Source organism: Topomyia yanbarensis, chromosome 3 (assembly GCF_030247195.1).
Source record: "Topomyia yanbarensis strain Yona2022 chromosome 3, ASM3024719v1, whole genome shotgun sequence".
NCBI lineage: Eukaryota > Metazoa > Arthropoda > Insecta > Diptera > Culicidae > Topomyia > Topomyia yanbarensis.
In genome coordinates this window covers 392,481,233-392,499,476 of record NC_080672.1, presented here as the reverse complement: position 1 = coordinate 392,499,476, position 18,244 = coordinate 392,481,233, and the positions used below count along the sequence as shown (strand labels likewise).

General features: G+C 42.6%; 1 protein-coding gene across 3 annotated transcripts in view; it reads left to right on the top strand.

Annotated features, from left to right (window-relative positions):
* Window positions 1–17,911, top strand: part of LOC131693200 (ribosomal protein S6 kinase alpha-5) — a 111,328-nt gene extending 93,417 nt beyond the window's left edge. For all 3 annotated transcript variants that reach the window (XM_058980833.1, XM_058980835.1, XM_058980834.1), the window contains exons 3-8: window positions 533–601; window positions 680–813; window positions 1,982–2,182; window positions 2,252–2,855; window positions 2,923–3,038; window positions 3,154–17,911. In XM_058980833.1, the coding sequence (XP_058836816.1) occupies window positions 533–601; window positions 680–813; window positions 1,982–2,182; window positions 2,252–2,855; window positions 2,923–3,038; window positions 3,154–5,100 (3,071 nt within the window). In that variant the 3' untranslated portion in view covers window positions 5,101–17,911. The remainder of the gene's footprint in view (window positions 1–532; window positions 602–679; window positions 814–1,981; window positions 2,183–2,251; window positions 2,856–2,922; window positions 3,039–3,153) is intronic.
* Window positions 17,912–18,244: the final 333 nt, after the last annotated feature.

Below are 18,244 nucleotides of genomic sequence, written 5' to 3'. Positions count from 1 at the left end.
TTTCATGCTGCATGATTTTGAAACTATCAAATGCCAAAACTAAAAAAGAGCCAGTAGTTATCATTTGTAGTATTGGTGTGGTGTTCGGAATACTAATATATATCATCATTTATACGAGTCGCACGACCATCTAGCCTTTATTGAATGAATGTTTAATTAAATTCTCTCTCGGAAACACACAAAAGCACACCGGAATATACAAACAACCACGTGGTTATAGAATCGCACTAGTACACACGAAATTACAAACGCATACGTAATATATATGAACGCACATGCGAAAAAAGAAGGCGCACAATAAAATACAAACACTGGAGCCTTTCGCGATAATACAAACCCGGTCACAACGCGTCTGAAATGCATGTCGCCATCTTTTAATGTCCCGCGATCAAATAAATTGAGTAATTGAATTCCCAAACTTTGACCCGAATGGTTTAGATTATTTTAATTGTATTCTAATTTTATTTCATTTTAATTTCTTTCCGTTTTCATACAAATCTAATAATAATCTATTTTATTTGTTTCATTGCAGTCAAACTCTGCGAGGAGGATACTGTCACCATAGATGACTTTAAGCTACTCAAGGTTCTCGGAACCGGTGGTAAGTTGGTTTGTCCATATTGAGCACTTCAAACGTTATTGCCAACGATATCTTTAAACAAAACTTACTGCATTCTAGCTTACGGAAAAGTATTTCTGGTTCGGAAACTGGGAGGCGTCGACCACAACAAACTGTATGCGATGAAGGTGCTGAAGAAGTCTACAATCTGTCAGAAGAAAAAGACAGCCGAACATACAAAAACTGAGCGGCAGGTATGTGTATAGGCTAATTATTAAGTCTTAGTTATTAGCTTTAAGAGACCACTCATGAGCTTTTGCTCCGTTCTTGGCCAATATCAATTAACATTTGTGAATAATCGATATGGATTTTAACGATAAACTACAACCTCGTCGTAGCTCCCCCGAATTGTTACATTACCATCTGCTAGGCCTTCAGTTGACGATCTTGATTTGCACGTTGTTGATGCTAATGTCGAAGAAAAAGTATTTCATTTTTGTTCAGCCGACATTGGCCCCGTGTACTCAAACTTAACGTTCCGGGAGTCGTGCTAGTGCACTGAGTGCACGCTGCTCTGAAAATCTAGCGAAATTGTCTGAGGGCACCAGCGGGTGCTCGATCAGTGAGTCATTTGCGCGACTTCCGGAGGGTTAATATATAGGGAAAAGAGTGTGCTCTTCCAGAATTGTAATTGAAATTGAAGTTATTACAAACAAAAGATGGTTACTATCCATAATGATGAAAATAAGGTAATAAATAAAAAGAATAAAGATTTTAATCGTCCTGCAATATTTATAGCATAAAAGGCATAACAAAAATACAAATATAATTTAAAATGTTTAGATTTTGACTTGGATGATCTTCTAAGGTGAACGCGCTCTTCTGCGGGAACGAGATCTGGCGGGGGTTCTGGTAGGCCGTGTTCGCCTGTCTTGTCGCCGTGCTTGCACCGATACCTGGCGCAGTCGTAACATAGTGGGCCCCGCTACAATCACCCTTTGGCCACGATTGGTGGAACGCGATCGGGTCTCTTCTACTTTCTTGGGCGGAATCTCTTCATTTCGACAAACAGGACAAATTCCCTTTCTCGCCAGCCACTTGTCGATGCAAGGCTCGTGGAAAAGATGAGCACATGTCAGAAATTTTTGTTGATCTTGTACCGGTTCCATGCATATCGCGCAGTTGCTAAGAAAAAAGAAAATATTCCATATGAGTCAATAATTGAACTGATTGGCTACACATTTTACCGGAAAGATATCGTTGAAGGCTCCGAGGATAGGCGGGAAGACATCTGTTTGTAGTGTTTTAATTCTAAAAACCTAATAATGAAATTCCAAATGCGCAGAGTAAAAATAAAAATTGAATTCCTGTCAGTTTGCATATCGCACTCGGCCTACTTTATGTTTATCCTTCTTTCGCCAGGTCCTAGAATCAATCAAACGATCACCTTTTCTGGTGACGATGCACTACGCTTTCCAGACGGATTCCAAGTTGCACATCATCCTTGATTATGTGAGTGGCGGTGAATTGTTCACACATCTGTACAACAAGGAACATTTCACCGAAGATGAGGTTCGGATTTATATAGCGGAGATAATTGTTGCTCTGGAACAACTTCATAAGGTATGTACTGGCGGTAAAATTTTCCGATTGAATCTTAAACTAATCGAATGTTTGAACATAATTTTCCAGTTGGGAATCATCTATCGTGACATTAAGCTGGAAAACATATTAATCGATTCCGATGGTCACATCGTGCTGACCGATTTTGGTCTCTCAAGGGAGCTGGTATATGAGAATGAGCGGGCACACAGCTTCTGTGGCACCATCGAGTACATGGCACCGGAGATTGTGAAATCCAACCAAAACGGACACGACTCGTCCGTCGATTGGTGGTCGGTAGGTGTACTGACGTTTGAGCTGCTGACCGGCAGCTCACCGTTCAGCTCAGAAGAACCCGCCACCCAATCGGAAATATCGAAGAAAATCACAAACACCGAGGCGATAATCCCTGATCATCTTTCGCGTGAAGCAAAAGATTTCATCCGGAAACTGCTGGTGAAGGATCCCCGGCGGCGATTGGGCGGTGGTACGGCGGATGCTTCGGAACTGAAATCACACAGCTTCTTTAAATCGATCAACTGGCGACTTTTGGCAGAAAAAAAGATTGCAGCACCATTCAAACCGGTGATCGAGGATGAGCTGGATACGAATAATTTCAGCGATGAGTTCACGCGGCAAACACCGGTCGATACGCCGGCGTCGGCTCCACCGAATTCGGAGCGGCTGTTCCGAGGTGATACAAATCGGTCGAATTACAAAAGTAATAAAGCTAATCGTTCTTTTTTGTTCATTTGTGACAGGTTATTCATACGTTTCACCTAGTTTACTGTCGAGTAAAGTCGTCGATAGAAACAAGTACATGAGAAATAAGAATACTAGACCGAGTGAAGCTGCTGTTCGGCGATATGTTAGCAAGGTATGTATGGTGGGTTAATTCAGCGCCAATCGAACAAAATACAGTGTTTGGTAGACTCTGAAATAACACCTTCCACAAATCAAGTAAACTAATCCGTTTATCTTAAATCTTCCAGAGCTCCCCGTTCCACAAAAAGTACGAACTAACGGCCGACCAATCCATTGGCGATGGGATCTTCTCAGTGTGCTTCAAGTGCCGCCGGCTATCTTCATCTTCCGCCAGCAATAGCAGCAACAACGGTCACAATAGTAATAGTAGCAGTAGTAATAGTAGTAGCAGTAACAACTACTACGCAGTAAAAGTACTCTTCAATCACCCGGAGACGGCTGGGTACGCGAGGCAAGAAATTGAAGCCCTTAAAGCCTGCCAAGGTCACGCCAACGTAGTTAAATTCGTTGAAGTCCTGAAGGACTCCCATCACATCTACATAGTGCTGGAACTGTTGGAGGGAAGCGAGCTGCTGCATCGGATAAACCAGAACAAAAGTTTTACTGAAAGCCAAGCGCGCCATTACTTCCGTCAGATGGTGCAGGCGGTTGCCTTCATGCACCAGAAGGGCTTTGCCCACTGTGATCTCAAACCGGAGAACGTACTGTTCGAAGCACCTCATTCGGAGCATTTGAAGCTGATAGATTTTGGTTTCGCGAAAAGTATAGAGAATAACAACTGTCTGACTTCATCGCCGAACGCTGGAACGCTCGGCTATTCTGCACCGGAGGTGTTCGACGGTCGATCGTATGCGCTGGAATCGAGCGACCTCTGGTCCCTAGGAGTGATACTGTATACCATGCTATGTGGACAGGCTCCGTTTACTCCGCGGCAATTTTTCGGTCACGCGAATCTCGCTTCATCCGCCAAACAGATGGAGATAATTATAGGTAAAATTCGTCGAGGTTCGTTCGATTTGGCGTCCTCGGCATGGGTATGTGTAAGTGAAGAGGCCAAAGACTTAGTGAAACGCTTGCTAACGGTGGATCCGGACAGGCGAATAACGATGGAGCTACTGCTAGTGCACGAGTGGCTCGATTTGAATCGAACTGCGGGCGTGCGAAGACAGCTGAAAATGGTATATCCGCAGCAGAGCTTGCGGCGGCTGGAAGCAAACGTGAAAAATACGTACGACGCATTTAAACGAGCCGAGGAGGAAGGATTCCGACTGCGGGAAGTCAGCCGAGCGAACACGAATCAGCGGCGTACGAATGGAACCAAGTCCAAAAAGTCAACCGAGAGCCAATACAGCAGTTCTATGGAGGAAAGCACGTCCAGTGGTATTGGTCGAAGTAAGTCCAGCAAGAGCAGCTCGATATCAGACCACAACCAGCGAACAGCAAGTGTTTCGACCAATAACTCTGAAGTGGTAGTGATAGATGAGGCGGATAGCGACGATCGCTGTGAACAGGAAGAACTGCAAAAAGAGTCGAAGCAGGCAGGCGGGGCCGAGAGCAATAATAACGAGGTGAACAAGATGGAATCGGATGCTGCGGAGGATGCGGATGAGGAAAACGACGAACAAGACGAAGAAGAAGATGGGGAAATAGACGAATTTTTGGTGGACCAAATTTTACAGGATGTTGAAGATGTTGTTGAGGAAGAAGTACGGAAAAAGGAAATCGAGCAACGGCCCGAGATGAATGTGCGGAGAAGTGGATCGTGCAGTAGTGAAACAAGTAGCGCAACTGTTCCGTTAATACTCGAAGAAATTACCGGACGACAGAAGGAAAGCCTTCTTCCCGCTGTTGTCATTCAAGAGGAAGTAGAATCGGCCGAGTTGGACGAATCGATTGAACGCGACATTTCCTCCTGCTCGGAAGAATCACTATTTGCGGGAACTCGAGCATCAATTGATGTCGAAAAGATCGAGTTTGGATTTGAATTCGATGAAGTTTATTATTTCAGCGGGTTCGAGGAAGCCGATATGTTGTATCCAAACCCGCCGGCCACCGACGTGCTCAGTTATACCCTGAATCCACTGCGGAATCTGCGTAAACGAAGACCCACGATAAACAGCGCCACTATTCAAAGACCCAAACGGGTGCGACATGTTGTGAGCTATGCGTACTAGGTATTCTTCTTACCTACTCGATTGTCGTTCTTCGCATAGTTGTCACGTGTATATATAGAAAATGCCGTACAATATGGGGCACCTATGCGTATCACGGCAGGCTATCGGGATCAGTCATTAAATCAATCTTTCCTACGGGCTCTTCTGTGTGGATTTTATGCAACATTAAACATAAATTTCTTTTACCATATATTTTTACAAACACCTATCTCTTGAAGTAAAGAGACACTTAGGTGTTAAGACAAAAAAAAACAGACCATTAAGTGCACTTATTAGACTTGTTACAACTGTACAATACATACCATTTAGAGATCAGAAAAAAAAACGTTAAATCTAAATTGTAGCTTATAGAGCGGATTACCAATTGAATTTAACGAGCACACAAACACATACAAACCATAAGTAAATAATGCAATAGAGGGTGGCGACAATCGAAGAGCATAATTATAGGAAAAAAGGAACAACTAAACTTATTCGGTTTCTTGCTTGTCACTATCGTAGAGTGTCCGTACCTCCTCCGTAGGTTGGAAAGAGCAGCATAACAGGACATACCGATGTGAAATAAATCTTTATACTTGTACCAATAGTTGAATCATTACTGTCGGAGCCAGAGCTGCAAATTTTCAACAGGTTGATTTGAACTTGAAGGAGGAACAAATCTCAAATTATGCCCTGCTATGTTCAATTCGCATTTGTTTGTTCGCATCATCTTTTCAAACAGGCGTGCTGCTCAATCATTTTCCATTCATTTTCAATTTTATTGACCCTGTGAATATCTCTCCACTGGTGACCAGGTTTTTCAAGCAAAACTACTCTGAACTTAATTCTTACTGTTCATTTAAGCTTGAAAACGAAAAACATGTCAACATTTAATCTAAACTGGCCTCTACAGAGCAGATGACAGCTTTGGTTGGTGAATGAAAAAGCATCAATTTGAAAAGAAGTAAAACGGTTTAGCCATGAAAATCCCGCCTTGAACTTGATAGTGAATAATTAAGGGAGGCTTTGGATTTGAATCACGGTTGGGATGAATTGAACTAAAGGTTGGCATTTGAAAATTTGCATCACTGGTCGGAGCTTCTTTTTAGGACGGAAATTTACCACGTTCAGCAGGTCGGTGTTAAGTCAGACCGGACTAAGTGACAAAATATTAATATCGAGAAAAATGAGTTTAAAGTACCCTTTACATTATAATTGAAAATTAATTTTTGCCATAATTCTTGTTTATTGTTACATATTTCAAATCTGGCAAATGTTGAATGTAGGTGACGAAATTCTTTATCCAGTGATATCATTATCTCATTTCTTGATGTTTTGCGACTTAGTCCGGTCTGACTTAACACCGACCAACTGTACTTGGAATGCTTTTTTAAGTAATTTCAATCAAGCGAGGGTACAGTAAAACCAGTTAGTTAAAATGAGCATTCTATTCAAACTTTTCAGTATAGAATGAAGTACAAGCGTTATGCTCTCACGGTGAATGTGTTTAAGGACGATTCTGACATATTATATTAATCTTTTTGGTATACTCCGTTCATCGAAGAGATATAGTTAACTGATTCAAGGAGAATTCGATAATGATAATGGATGCAATAATGGTGTTAATAGCGATTCACACTTTTTTGGTCATCTACTAAAAAGTAGTCACCCCAACGATATCTATTCCTTTTTTCTTGGACTACATTGTATCGTTCCTTTTCTGTCCATAATCGCAAGTCAATTCCATGTTGTACGGGATCCCCTAGCTACATGTGACTGACTTGCGAATTTATCAGCTCTTCAAGTGTTGTTTCTCCGAATGCACTTGTTGAAAAAATACTTTTTGCGCTACTATGCAGTAAGGCTGATATTACAGGTTGTATCCTAGAAGTTTTGTCCCTACTGGTCGCAATGTTTTCAGCTTTTTACATGCCATAATGGCGGTCATCGATGCTCGTCTTGAGAACTGCTGGACCAGGACTAAAGCAGCCATAAGCAGCACTGCGGAGAGCGTCCTGGGATACGTACAGAGGAGTCGACGGAACGATTGGTTCGATGGCGAGTGCCAAGAGATATTGGACGAGAAGCCACTCGGTAGAACGTGGAGTCATATCGACGGAAGCGAAAACAGCAGACTCGTCTTTTTCAGGACAAAAAGCGCCGCTTGGAAGAGTCTCAGAGATAGGAGATGGAGCTGCTGTATCGCTCTCAGGAAACGCGGGCGTTCTTCAAGAAGCTGAATGACTCTCGCAACGGTTTTGTGCCGCGATCCGAAATGTGCAGAGACAAGGAAGGCATCTTGACGGACGAACGTGAGGTGGTCGAAAGGTGGAGGCAGTACTACAATGAACATATGAATGGTGCGCAGGCCGACAATCGGGCGTTCGAGGAGGACGATTATGTCAGTGTCGCAGCTGACGGGATGTACCGGTGCCCACTATGAATGAGGTTAACGAGGCTATTCAACAGCTCAAGAACAACAAGGCAGTTGGTAAGGATGGTCTAGGAGCGGAACTCTTCAAGGTGGGTCCGGAGAAACTGGCGGAATGCATGCACCGAATAATCGAAAGAATCTGGGACAGGGAACAGCTACCGGAGGAGTGGAAGGAACGGGTCATCACCCCGATATACAAGAAAGGCGACAAATTGGACTGTGAAAACTACAGAGCGATCACAGTGACAAATGCCTCTTACAAAGTGCTATCCCAGATTCTGTTCCGGCGCCTATCACCGCTGGTAAATGGATTTGTCGGGAGTTGTCAGGCCGGTTTCATCAACGGCAGATCAAATCCTCCAAAAATGCCGTGAATACCAGGTCCCGACACATCACCTGTTCATCGACTTTAAAGCCGCATATGACACGGTGGACCGTGTGGAGCTATGGAAAATGATGGATGAGAACGGCTTCCCTGGGAAGCTGATAAGACTAATTAAGGCTACAATGGATGGTGTAAGGTGTTGTGTCAAAATTTCAGCCTCTCGGGTCCGTTTGAAACACGCAGGGGACTAAGACAAGGCGATGGGTTGTCCTGCCTGCTGTTCAATATAGCGCTGGAAGGTGTAATGCGAAGAGCGGGGTTCAACATGCGGGGCACGATTTTCACGAGGTTCGGACAGTACGTGTGCTTCGCTGACGACGTGGACATAATCGGTAGAAACAAGGAAACAATAGCAGATCTGTATACCCGACTGAAGCGCGAAGCAGAACGAGTAGGACTGAAGATAAATGTGTCTAAGACGAAGTACATGCTGGCTGGCGGAACCAATCGCGATAGGGAGCGCTTGGGCAGTAGTATCACGATCGACGGCGACGAGTTCAAAGTGGTTGACGAGTTCATCTATCTAGGCTCATTGGTGACAATAACACCAGTCGGGAGATCAGAAGGCGTATTATCTCTGGAAGTCGTGCTTACTATGGGCTCCACAAAACTTTGAGATCAAGGAAGCTTCACCACCGCACGAAATGCGCCATGTACAACACACTGATTAGACCGGTGGTTCTCTACGGGCACGAGTCGTGGACAATGCTCGAGGAGGATCTGAAAGCACTCGAAGTCTTCGAAAGAATGGTGCTGAGAACGATCTTCGGCGGTGTGCAGGAGGATGGCGTGTGGATGAGAAGGATGAACCACGAACTTGCGCGACTCTATGGTGAGCCAAGTATCCGGAAAGTAGCTCAAGCTCGAAGGGTACGGTGGGCAGGGCATGTTGCGAGGATGCCGGACAACAACCCCACCAAGTTGGTTTTCACCTCTAACCCGGAGGGTACAAGACGGAGAGGAGCGCAGCGTTCCCGGTGGCTGAACCTAGTGGAGCAGAACCTGGCGAGTATCAGGCACCTGAGAGGTTGGAGACAAGCAGCAACTGACCGAGTGACGTGGCGGAATATTGTGGAACAGATTAAATCATGTTAATATGATGTATACTCAGGAAATAATATAATGGCGGTCTAAATTGTTCAGTTTGTAATATGCTTAATTGCCCTTTTTTGAAAATAATCGTTTACGACAGCTTGACAGTATTGTCCAGTTGAAGATGCCGGGCGTTCATTGAATAAACATCCAACGCATTGGAATAACGTAAGATGACTTAATTTCACTGGGCGGTTGACGTAAACGATTATTGTCAAAAATGGGCCATTAAACGTATTACGAACTGAATAATTTAGACCGCCACGTAAAAAGCTGGATTCGAACAGAACACCTGTCAATTGATTTGACGTCACAAATGAGTCGGATTTGACTATGACTATTTTGACGCTTGATTTGGACCCATCTATTGTCATACGCATCAACCTCAACCAGTTTTGTCGGTAAGCGATGCTCAAAAGTTATCTGCAACAGTTTGTTTCGATTCACTGAATCGTACGCTGGCTGGAAATCTACAAACAGAAGGTATTGATATCCGTTGCATCGGTCGCTCATCATGGTACGTGAGTTGGGGTGATTTTGAATTTCACGAGGTTGATAGACTGGTACTGGGTGCCATCGAAGCAAAACGCTGCAGATCTGTTCACCAAATGGGGGGTGTAATCATCCATTACAGAACGATGCGGAATTGAAGATCGATTCATATTTTCTGTATCAATCGCACGATCAGTGACCATGAAGCATGCTATGACATACGGTGGTCAATTCTGTTGTTTCTCAATGGATAAAGCTGGTAGAAGTGACGGCAAAGCTCGTGCCGAAGGTGTACTGAGACTACGAGGCAGGTTGGAAAAGAACGAGTCAATCCCGTTCGATAAAAGGTATCCGGTAGATCTGCCCAGGAAGTCCGAGATAACGAAAAAGCTGACCCTGCATATTTCTGAGATATACGACCATGTGAATCGTGAAACCGTCTTCAATAAATTATGACAAGTTCTGGATACCAAATGCACGCTGTGCAAGACAGCAAGTGACGAAAGAATGCGTCTGGGGCAAAATGAATTGCTGTGTGCCTCGCATTTCAACGATGACACCTCTGCCGTATCAACGCATCACGTCTCCCTTGCCACTCCTTAGTTGATTAGCTGGGTCCTGAAGAGATCACGATGGGACGTAGGAAGAAGAAAAGATGGGTTGCGATCTTCTCGTGTATGCCGAAAAGAGCTTATACACCGGGAGGTATTCCACAGCTTGACCACGTAATCTAGCTTTAAGGTAATCAGGAACATGCAAGCGAGGAGCTACTGAACATTTTTGTGGTAACTACGAGTACCTTTCAATATTGAGGCCCATTTTCAAAATTACAAAATAGCAGGTAGAGTTTTTGAATGCTAGTAACTTACATTGTACTGAACGGAATTATACCGTGTTTGTTTTCTACTATTCGTTGCTTGGGTTTTGAACGAGCAACATACGGATTGGAATACACCCGCTTTCTAGCCGCGCGCAAAATTTATTGAGTGCACTTCACTCTGGCATACTGCCGCTATACGCATAACTGTCCCATGTTCAATGGGATTCCCTATACATATGGGACAATTCTGCGCAGTATATGAGGTTAAACTTTACGCACCCAAACGGTTGGGGTGGTAAAGGGAGGTAATATATAGGGTCCCGCATGTTCGTTCTCTACCATTCGTTGCTTTGGCATCGTACAAGCAACATATAGATTGAAACTTGTGGACGATACAAATAAAAGATGAGGAGGGACTCCTGATTTTTTTGCTACGTAACAGACCGACGTGGGTACCGGGATACCCATAAAATTGAAATGCCAATAACTAAGGTAATTTGCAACCGATTTTGATACTTTTGGGTGTTTTAAATTCGGGCCCTCATCCACTTTTAGACTTGATAAAAATGAATCGGGTTACTTCAATCGGTTCCCGGGAATCCGGATTTCCGGAAGCATGTTCCTGTTCTGGGATACTATTTGTGAATTTCAATGGAATACTAGCAATATGGGTATCAAAATTCTTGGAAAAATAAATATCATAAGATTTGAATGAATAGGCCGAAGTGTAGTCAGGCAACTTCGGTTATGTTACAGACATTACCCATCCATCCAAGATCAACAGTGAGTGAAAAAGTCTCATAGACTGCAACCGCATGGTTGTTAGATCCTTCTGGAACACCACATATGGGCGGCGTTTGAGAACGGATGGTGCGATCCATTAAATAGGCCCTGTATCATTACCATTCGTTCATTGAAATGTATCCCACAAGAATTAGCTGAGGAAGAAACTATCACCCCAACCACTCCCTCCGTGGAGCCGTGGCGAGTACGGACGTGCGAAAGGAAAACTCTGGACCCCACCGAAGCTCAACAAAATCATCACAAGCGGTCATATCCAACTAATTTTGGGAACTGTCTACTAGCTCTGGATCATCGACCAAATTGGATGGATAACCGAAAGCTATTGCAAAACTGGAGACCTGGTGTTTGTGTTTGATGGGAAGAACAGGAAGCATACAAGAAGTAGTAAGAGGAGCAGATGGAAAGATTTGTCAAGCAGAAAATGCTTGAACTGCGCTGAAAATCACCGACTTCTGAATAAGGGCCAGTCGTCGAAAGCACCATAGGAAACATTGTCAGGGCCTCCAGCAACCTCAAATACAACAGATAGGAAGTTACTTTGTTCCAAAAAATATGTGATTCGACACCGCAAACAACTTTGTGGAAGATTCCAAGAACGTGGAAGAATTGCTAAAAAAGTTATCATGAAAAACTAATTTCAAGGGTTCATCCATACAACAATTTTCCATAACTCCAAAACTATTGAAGTTAGATATATGGTGTCTTCAGCAATTTCTTTTTTAGTAATATTTTCTACAGCTTTGCTGAAGGCACAAAGTTTCTATCTTAATTAGTTCAGGAAATAAATTTCGTATATCACTTATAGGTGAATTAATCACTGAATAATGTATTCCTGTAGATGCGCAATCATAAAGGCAAAAGCTTCTCCGATCAAACTATACTCATAAAGTTAACGCTTTGGACGCTATTGATTTTGAGCACGAAAACGACGTTTTAAAACACGGTGAACTTCCCCGATGAGCCATTCAGCTCCCGAATTTACTAAAATCTTGGTCGTGAAATACTCGGTCCAGTCCCCAACGATGGTCTACTCCGACGGAGAATTCCTCGGCGAGAGAGGTTCTCCCGATACCGATGTTCGTTTCCGTGAGCCATTTAGCTCCCCGCTTTCACCTGATGATCTACTCGATATAGTCCCAGTGGGCAGTGGACCTAGCCTACTCACGAGCTACCCGGTAGGGTGCCGAGGTCGGTCCGGCGATTCCGGTGGACCTAGTCTACACCGACGAAGAGTTCCCCGGCGGCGGAATTTCTCGCGAATCTCAATTTGTGATTTCACGGCGACTTTCTAGCTAATGCAATGGAGCTACTGTATTGGTCCCTTTGCCACTGCCTCTGCAGCTAGGAGAGTATACTCGTAAACACTCTGTTGACAGTGTCACAGGTGTGCTTGTCGTGGCATATCTTTTCAACGATATTGTCCACTGTCACCCCAGGCGTACCCCTACGAATTTAGTCGAACCTAGGGCATTCGAAGACCACGTGTTCTGGTGTCTCTTGCACGTTCACACACTCTGGGCAAAGGGATGACGATCCAAGTACTTCTGGAAGCATCCGTAACCGGACAAAAACTGCGTCAAATGGAAATTAAACTCTCCATGCTTCCTATGCACCCAAACCACTCATGTTGCCCCTTAACCAAGGAGTCCGCTTGGGCCAGTCTCCTTGCATTCTTGCATTACGTGCATTTCTCCGCTGGTAGCATTCTACGTCCTCAGCCAGAATGATGCCTCCGACGATATTTTTCTGTAACCACTCGCGATACTCGAAAGGGGCATTCCACAATAGATCTAAATACTGGTCGTAGTGGTTCGTCTCCAACAAATAAAAGCACTCGCGACTCGTACGACCATCAGCCGGAATGTCTTGTTCAGCTTTTCACGGTTCCGCTTGGTTTTCAACGCCGCACCCAGGCAGGAGGAACCCCATACCGGATTAGAAAAACAACAATTATGAGTAGGCCGGGTAAACAGCAAAGGTCGGTCACAGGGCTAGCAACGGCAGCTAAAGCTTGAGCTTGTGCGACCACCCCTGGCTGCTACTCCGTTATCGATCTGGACTAGCTGAAGTTGCACAGGAAATAAGTAGATAATTGGGAGTAGCGAAACATCTTTCAATGTGCAACTCCTGGTAATCCTCATGTGTTTACTGAGCAATACCGGCGCCGGCCAGGCCCGAACGTAGATCGCGGAAGGAAAGGGAAGGAATGGTTAGTCCGATACTTGTTTTTGCTAGAGGCCGTATATCAACTCATGGACCGGGGACCAACGACTGTACTTCCCTTCCGAAGGAAGACGTTACCACAGATTTTTTTTCGCCTAAGAAAAATCTTAACGACCTCGGCTGGAATTGAGCCCAGGCCAACTAAAACGAGTGGGTTAGCAACGGGAGCTAAAGAGGAAAAACACGAAGTTGAATAAAATCGAGATATTGTTGTCTGGAGAAATTTCTCCGCCGATGATCTCTCCGTCGGAGTGGCTGGTAGCTGAATGGCTCTCGAATATTGACATTAGCATCGGGAGAAATACCGCCGCCGTGGAACTATCAGTACCAGCAGGTAGATAAATAGGAACGAGTAGTGCCAAGAAGGATAAGAGACCCTGGTGGTTGGTAAAGTGATGTGATGGTCATTATGGTCGACACCTCCGGATCGGTTCGTGCTTCAACAGGTAACCTTGCAACAGACCTGAGCAAATCAGTTACACCGCGAAGGTTGGAGACAGTAAACAAGAAAAAGAAACAACGGAAAAAAAACATGAACGATTAACACAAAAATAAAAAGAGCAAGGGTATCCCTGCTGAAGTAGTACCTAACGATGGCCCCAGATGGATGAGGAATTCGAGATGGAAGAGGTGTAGGTTTAGCCGGTAGGCTTAACTAGTACAAACCAATCGGACTCTATCATGAGTCAGCAGGCAGCTGTGTATTGAAGATTTCTTCTTGATAACAGACTGTTACCCAATCTGTTGAATTGAGTTGATTGGTACACAAGACTCGGCCCTCCAGATCTTGGAAAAAATCTTCAAAATTTTAGGGTTTCCATACCTTTCTTTTAAAAGAAATGAAAAAAAATCCAAACCCTCCCCTTGCGAATTTTCTCGCGCGGGCCTGGGTTTGATAGACAGGTAGGGGAGGCCGGGGCTAGTTGGCGATGTTTTCAGTTTTCATTTTTTTATCGCTTTGATTGTGGTAGATCTTACAAAATAGAACACGTTGCATAAAAGGGCAGACTGTTGGCAACATCTCTGAAATTTATGAAAATGTTTGATACGTTGTCTTCATTTCTAGAGAAAAAATATGTGACGCGGAAAAGCCGCCAACTTGCCCCAGCACCAGGGTAAGATTGTCTTTTCACAAAAACTGTATATTATTCGACACTTCATTATATTTCTGTCTCAATATCCCGATATTTTGACTTCGATGCATACTCCATATTCAAAAGCGAATTTTCGAAATTCTTCAGACGATTGGCCGAAATTATTGTCTCCTGTAGTGACGAGAGACACAAGAAACAGCTTCTCTTACTTTGGAGTGAATTCCAGAAATTAAAATATTTGATGACTATTTCTGCACTGTAAATAGTACCGCCAACTTACCCCAACCGCATATTTTATAAAAAAGTGTTTAAAAAATTACTTTTTTGTATGGATATGTGTTATATCTATACGGATACAGAAAGCTCTTTTCACACGATATCGAAAAATATAATCATTCGGGTAATAGATTGAAAACCACCTTAATAACACAAAATGTTTAAAATTAAGAAAATTTACAAAGTGCGCTCAAAAACACAATATCGCCCACAGCTTCTACAAAACAAAATGTTTTGCATCAAAAACACATTGGATAATGCGTTTCACATTACTGGAGGTTCACAACGAGAGACAGCGCTTTATATCTAATAGAAACGGAGAAAAGGGGATTCCGCCAACTTACCCCAACCGCCAACTAGCCCCGGGCTCCCCTACTTGTGCTTTGGTGAGCTATAACGTTGCTGCTGTCTTGAAGAGAATTGCGGGTATCACTTACATATTTAAAAACTTTTAAAAATAATTCATGAACCTTGTTCTTATCTCATTACGAGCAAGATGAGAGTCAAACAGGTGTGTGTCACACGATAGAAAACTCGCTGTAATCCCACGATGGCCACATTCTCTATGTGGTTGAACCGCCGAAGAGGTACACTCAGAAGAATGTTGCTATGCAACGCCCTAGTTCTTGCTTAGACGTTTACTTAGACGATCAAGGCTTGATAATCGATGCGCGCTGACAACATATCGGTGACAACCAGAGTACTTGCTGTGTCCCTACGGTGGATAGCATTTGTAGCTGTCTCAGGGCGTTGAATACCTTCAATTCAGTCGCAACCGTTCATATAGTGCAGGCTCCAGATCGTCGAACAATACTCTGGAGACAACCGGGCTAGAGAACAGTACAGATTTTTAGGTAGTATATATCCGTAAATGATTTGGCAGTACGGAAGATGAACTCCAGCTGTCGTGATTCAGCGACTTTTGGATATTAGATTCTAGAAAACCTAAGTTCACCCAACTCTGAACACAATCATTGATATGGTATTTGAATTTTGTTGGATCCTTAGAACGATGAAAAATCATTACCGTACAAATAGAGATATTGACGACTAGCCTATTCAGTTCACATTCGACAAATACATCGAGCAACGCCTGCAACTGAATGAAGTCTACTACGGAAGTTACGGCACATTATATTCGAGCCTCTAGGAAAACAAATATTTCACTCTTTTACATGTTTGATTCGATTACCACCTGTGCGGCAAAATTTGGCACTAACGCCTCTCAAAAAAAGACTTAGATATTTCTGATAAACTACACCGAAGGTTCCCTAAATCACTAGAACGCTAGTTCGAGTAACTCATTTAGTCGTTCTACATAGCATCTGTGGTGCACTGTGCTGTGACAAGTCATCGCCCATGTGGAGATAATTTACACATAGTTTGCCACAGATGGTGATAATAGCTGATGCGGTTGAAATGAGTGGGCACCCAACTATCTCGTACACCAAAAATAGCTTTTTGTAAAAGTGTCACGGTGGTGTGGCAATTCAGAGGGAAAAGGCGCTAAGGCTAAGGCTCTGGTGTCATGAGACATTATAACAGACTCCAGGCAGGAAGGATTATTATTGGTCGGTAGGATCGTAGCATTGTGTCATGTACACCAATAGAGTGTCACGTCCTGTTTGGAGATGTTGTCACGAAAAGCTTGATTCCTTTCAAATTTCGGTAGATGCCGGATCAGGGACGGAGAATTCTGTGTAACCTTTAACAATCGGATGCGAAGTCTGTCGAACCAGAAGGTAAACCTCTAGCAGCGAAATATTAGTAGTATTCCAAAGTTTTGCGTTTTTGCTTTTACTGGCTAGGAATCGTGACTCTGGTCGCTTCACTATATGCCCCAGCCCCGTAAACAAAAAACGAATCTTCCCCAAAATAATATTAATTAATCACAAAATATGTGTCAACTGAACCCAAGCTAAGTCTGATATACTAAAGAAATACAGAGGAGCCTTTCGGAAGGAATATGCCTTAATCCATATCAGTAAAGGTCATGGCCTGTGTATTATGTCACAACCATAAAGAACCACACGCCGCCGGAAATTCGGACGAGCGATACAATGAAAAGACGCATATAAAGTAGAAAATTTCGTTAACAGACCGCAGGTCGTACAGGTAAGCTTGAAAGTTCATAACTCTTTGAACTGGTTACGGTATAGTCCCGTTTACCTAAAAGAACAGAATAGGACGAGCAGGGGTATGCCGTGATTGGTAAAAAGTGTGTAAATATGTATACAAATAACCCTATTATCGATGAAACAGATCGGGAGTAGACATGCCAATAGCGCCTCGTGACCAATTTAACCTAAACAAAAGTGTGCGTTTGCGTGTGTGAGTATGTTAAGAGTAAAAACAAATAAAGCAAATTAAAAAAATACATTTTAATAGTAACTCTGTCATAAAAAATTAACAGGTATATAGTTAGTATATTTGAGAAGTTGAAGCAAAATATCGGATAGATGAAACTTGAATGAACGAGTAGAATTGGGTTGATCAAAAAAAAACAAAACAAACAGCTGTTATGGCGAGTATATCTCATAATATTAGGTAACACCAGAAATCAGTACTAATAAAGTGTACTATTTAAAAAAGAATATTATCATTTAGTGAACCATACTAAATTCTTAAACAAAAAAAAACATTCGCATAATTAACTCACGTTTACACAAAGCGTGTGGAAATGAAAACAATATATTATAAGCTAGTTAGTTCAATTGAATAAAATGACAGGAAAACAAATTAAAAATAACATACGTTTCTTAGTGTAGCGAGCGGGGAAGAAGTAACAGTTTAGTTGTAATTTTAGCGACCAATAAGTAAGAAACCAACTATTATCATCGTGTATGTACTCTTTTTAGTCGTATTATATAATTAACTTAGTTGAAGAGGAATAAAAAAAACAAATGGTATAGGCAACACAAATAAATGTATAACAAACATAAACAAACAAGTATCTCTAGGCAAGGCAGAATGGAACTTTATTGAACCTATGTAAAAGATAGAGTAAAATCATTTAATAGACGCTAAAGTAAATTAATTGAACAAATGTTTTTATTTAGTTGAATGCAGTTGTTTTTCTTGCTTAGTTTTAATTGCACCCTTACTTTTTGCTCTGTTTTATTATTGAACTTGAAATAAGAGTATCAATCTAGGAAAAAAATATTATTTAAATGCAAACAAATTATAACGAAATAAAATTTTGGAGGGAAGCTTCAATGAAAATAAAACTAGTTCAGACCCTATCTACTTTTACATATCCTGAAAACTCCACCAGAGCTGAACTCCTCATTGAATGACAATCCAGCGAGCTTGATAAATCGTTGAATGAAATTTTTCACAGAGTTTATTTTTTGTAGGAACTTGTAACGACGATTTTGTCATATAAAGCCTCAACACGAGGTATACATCGTATCCAACCCGAAAAACGAATACCAAGGAAAAATAAAATTCATGCATTTAAGGGTTAAAGTAAAGCCCCACACGGTGTTTCATCGAGATTTACTTAAATATTATTTACTTTCAACGAATATTAATTCGCTTCAATA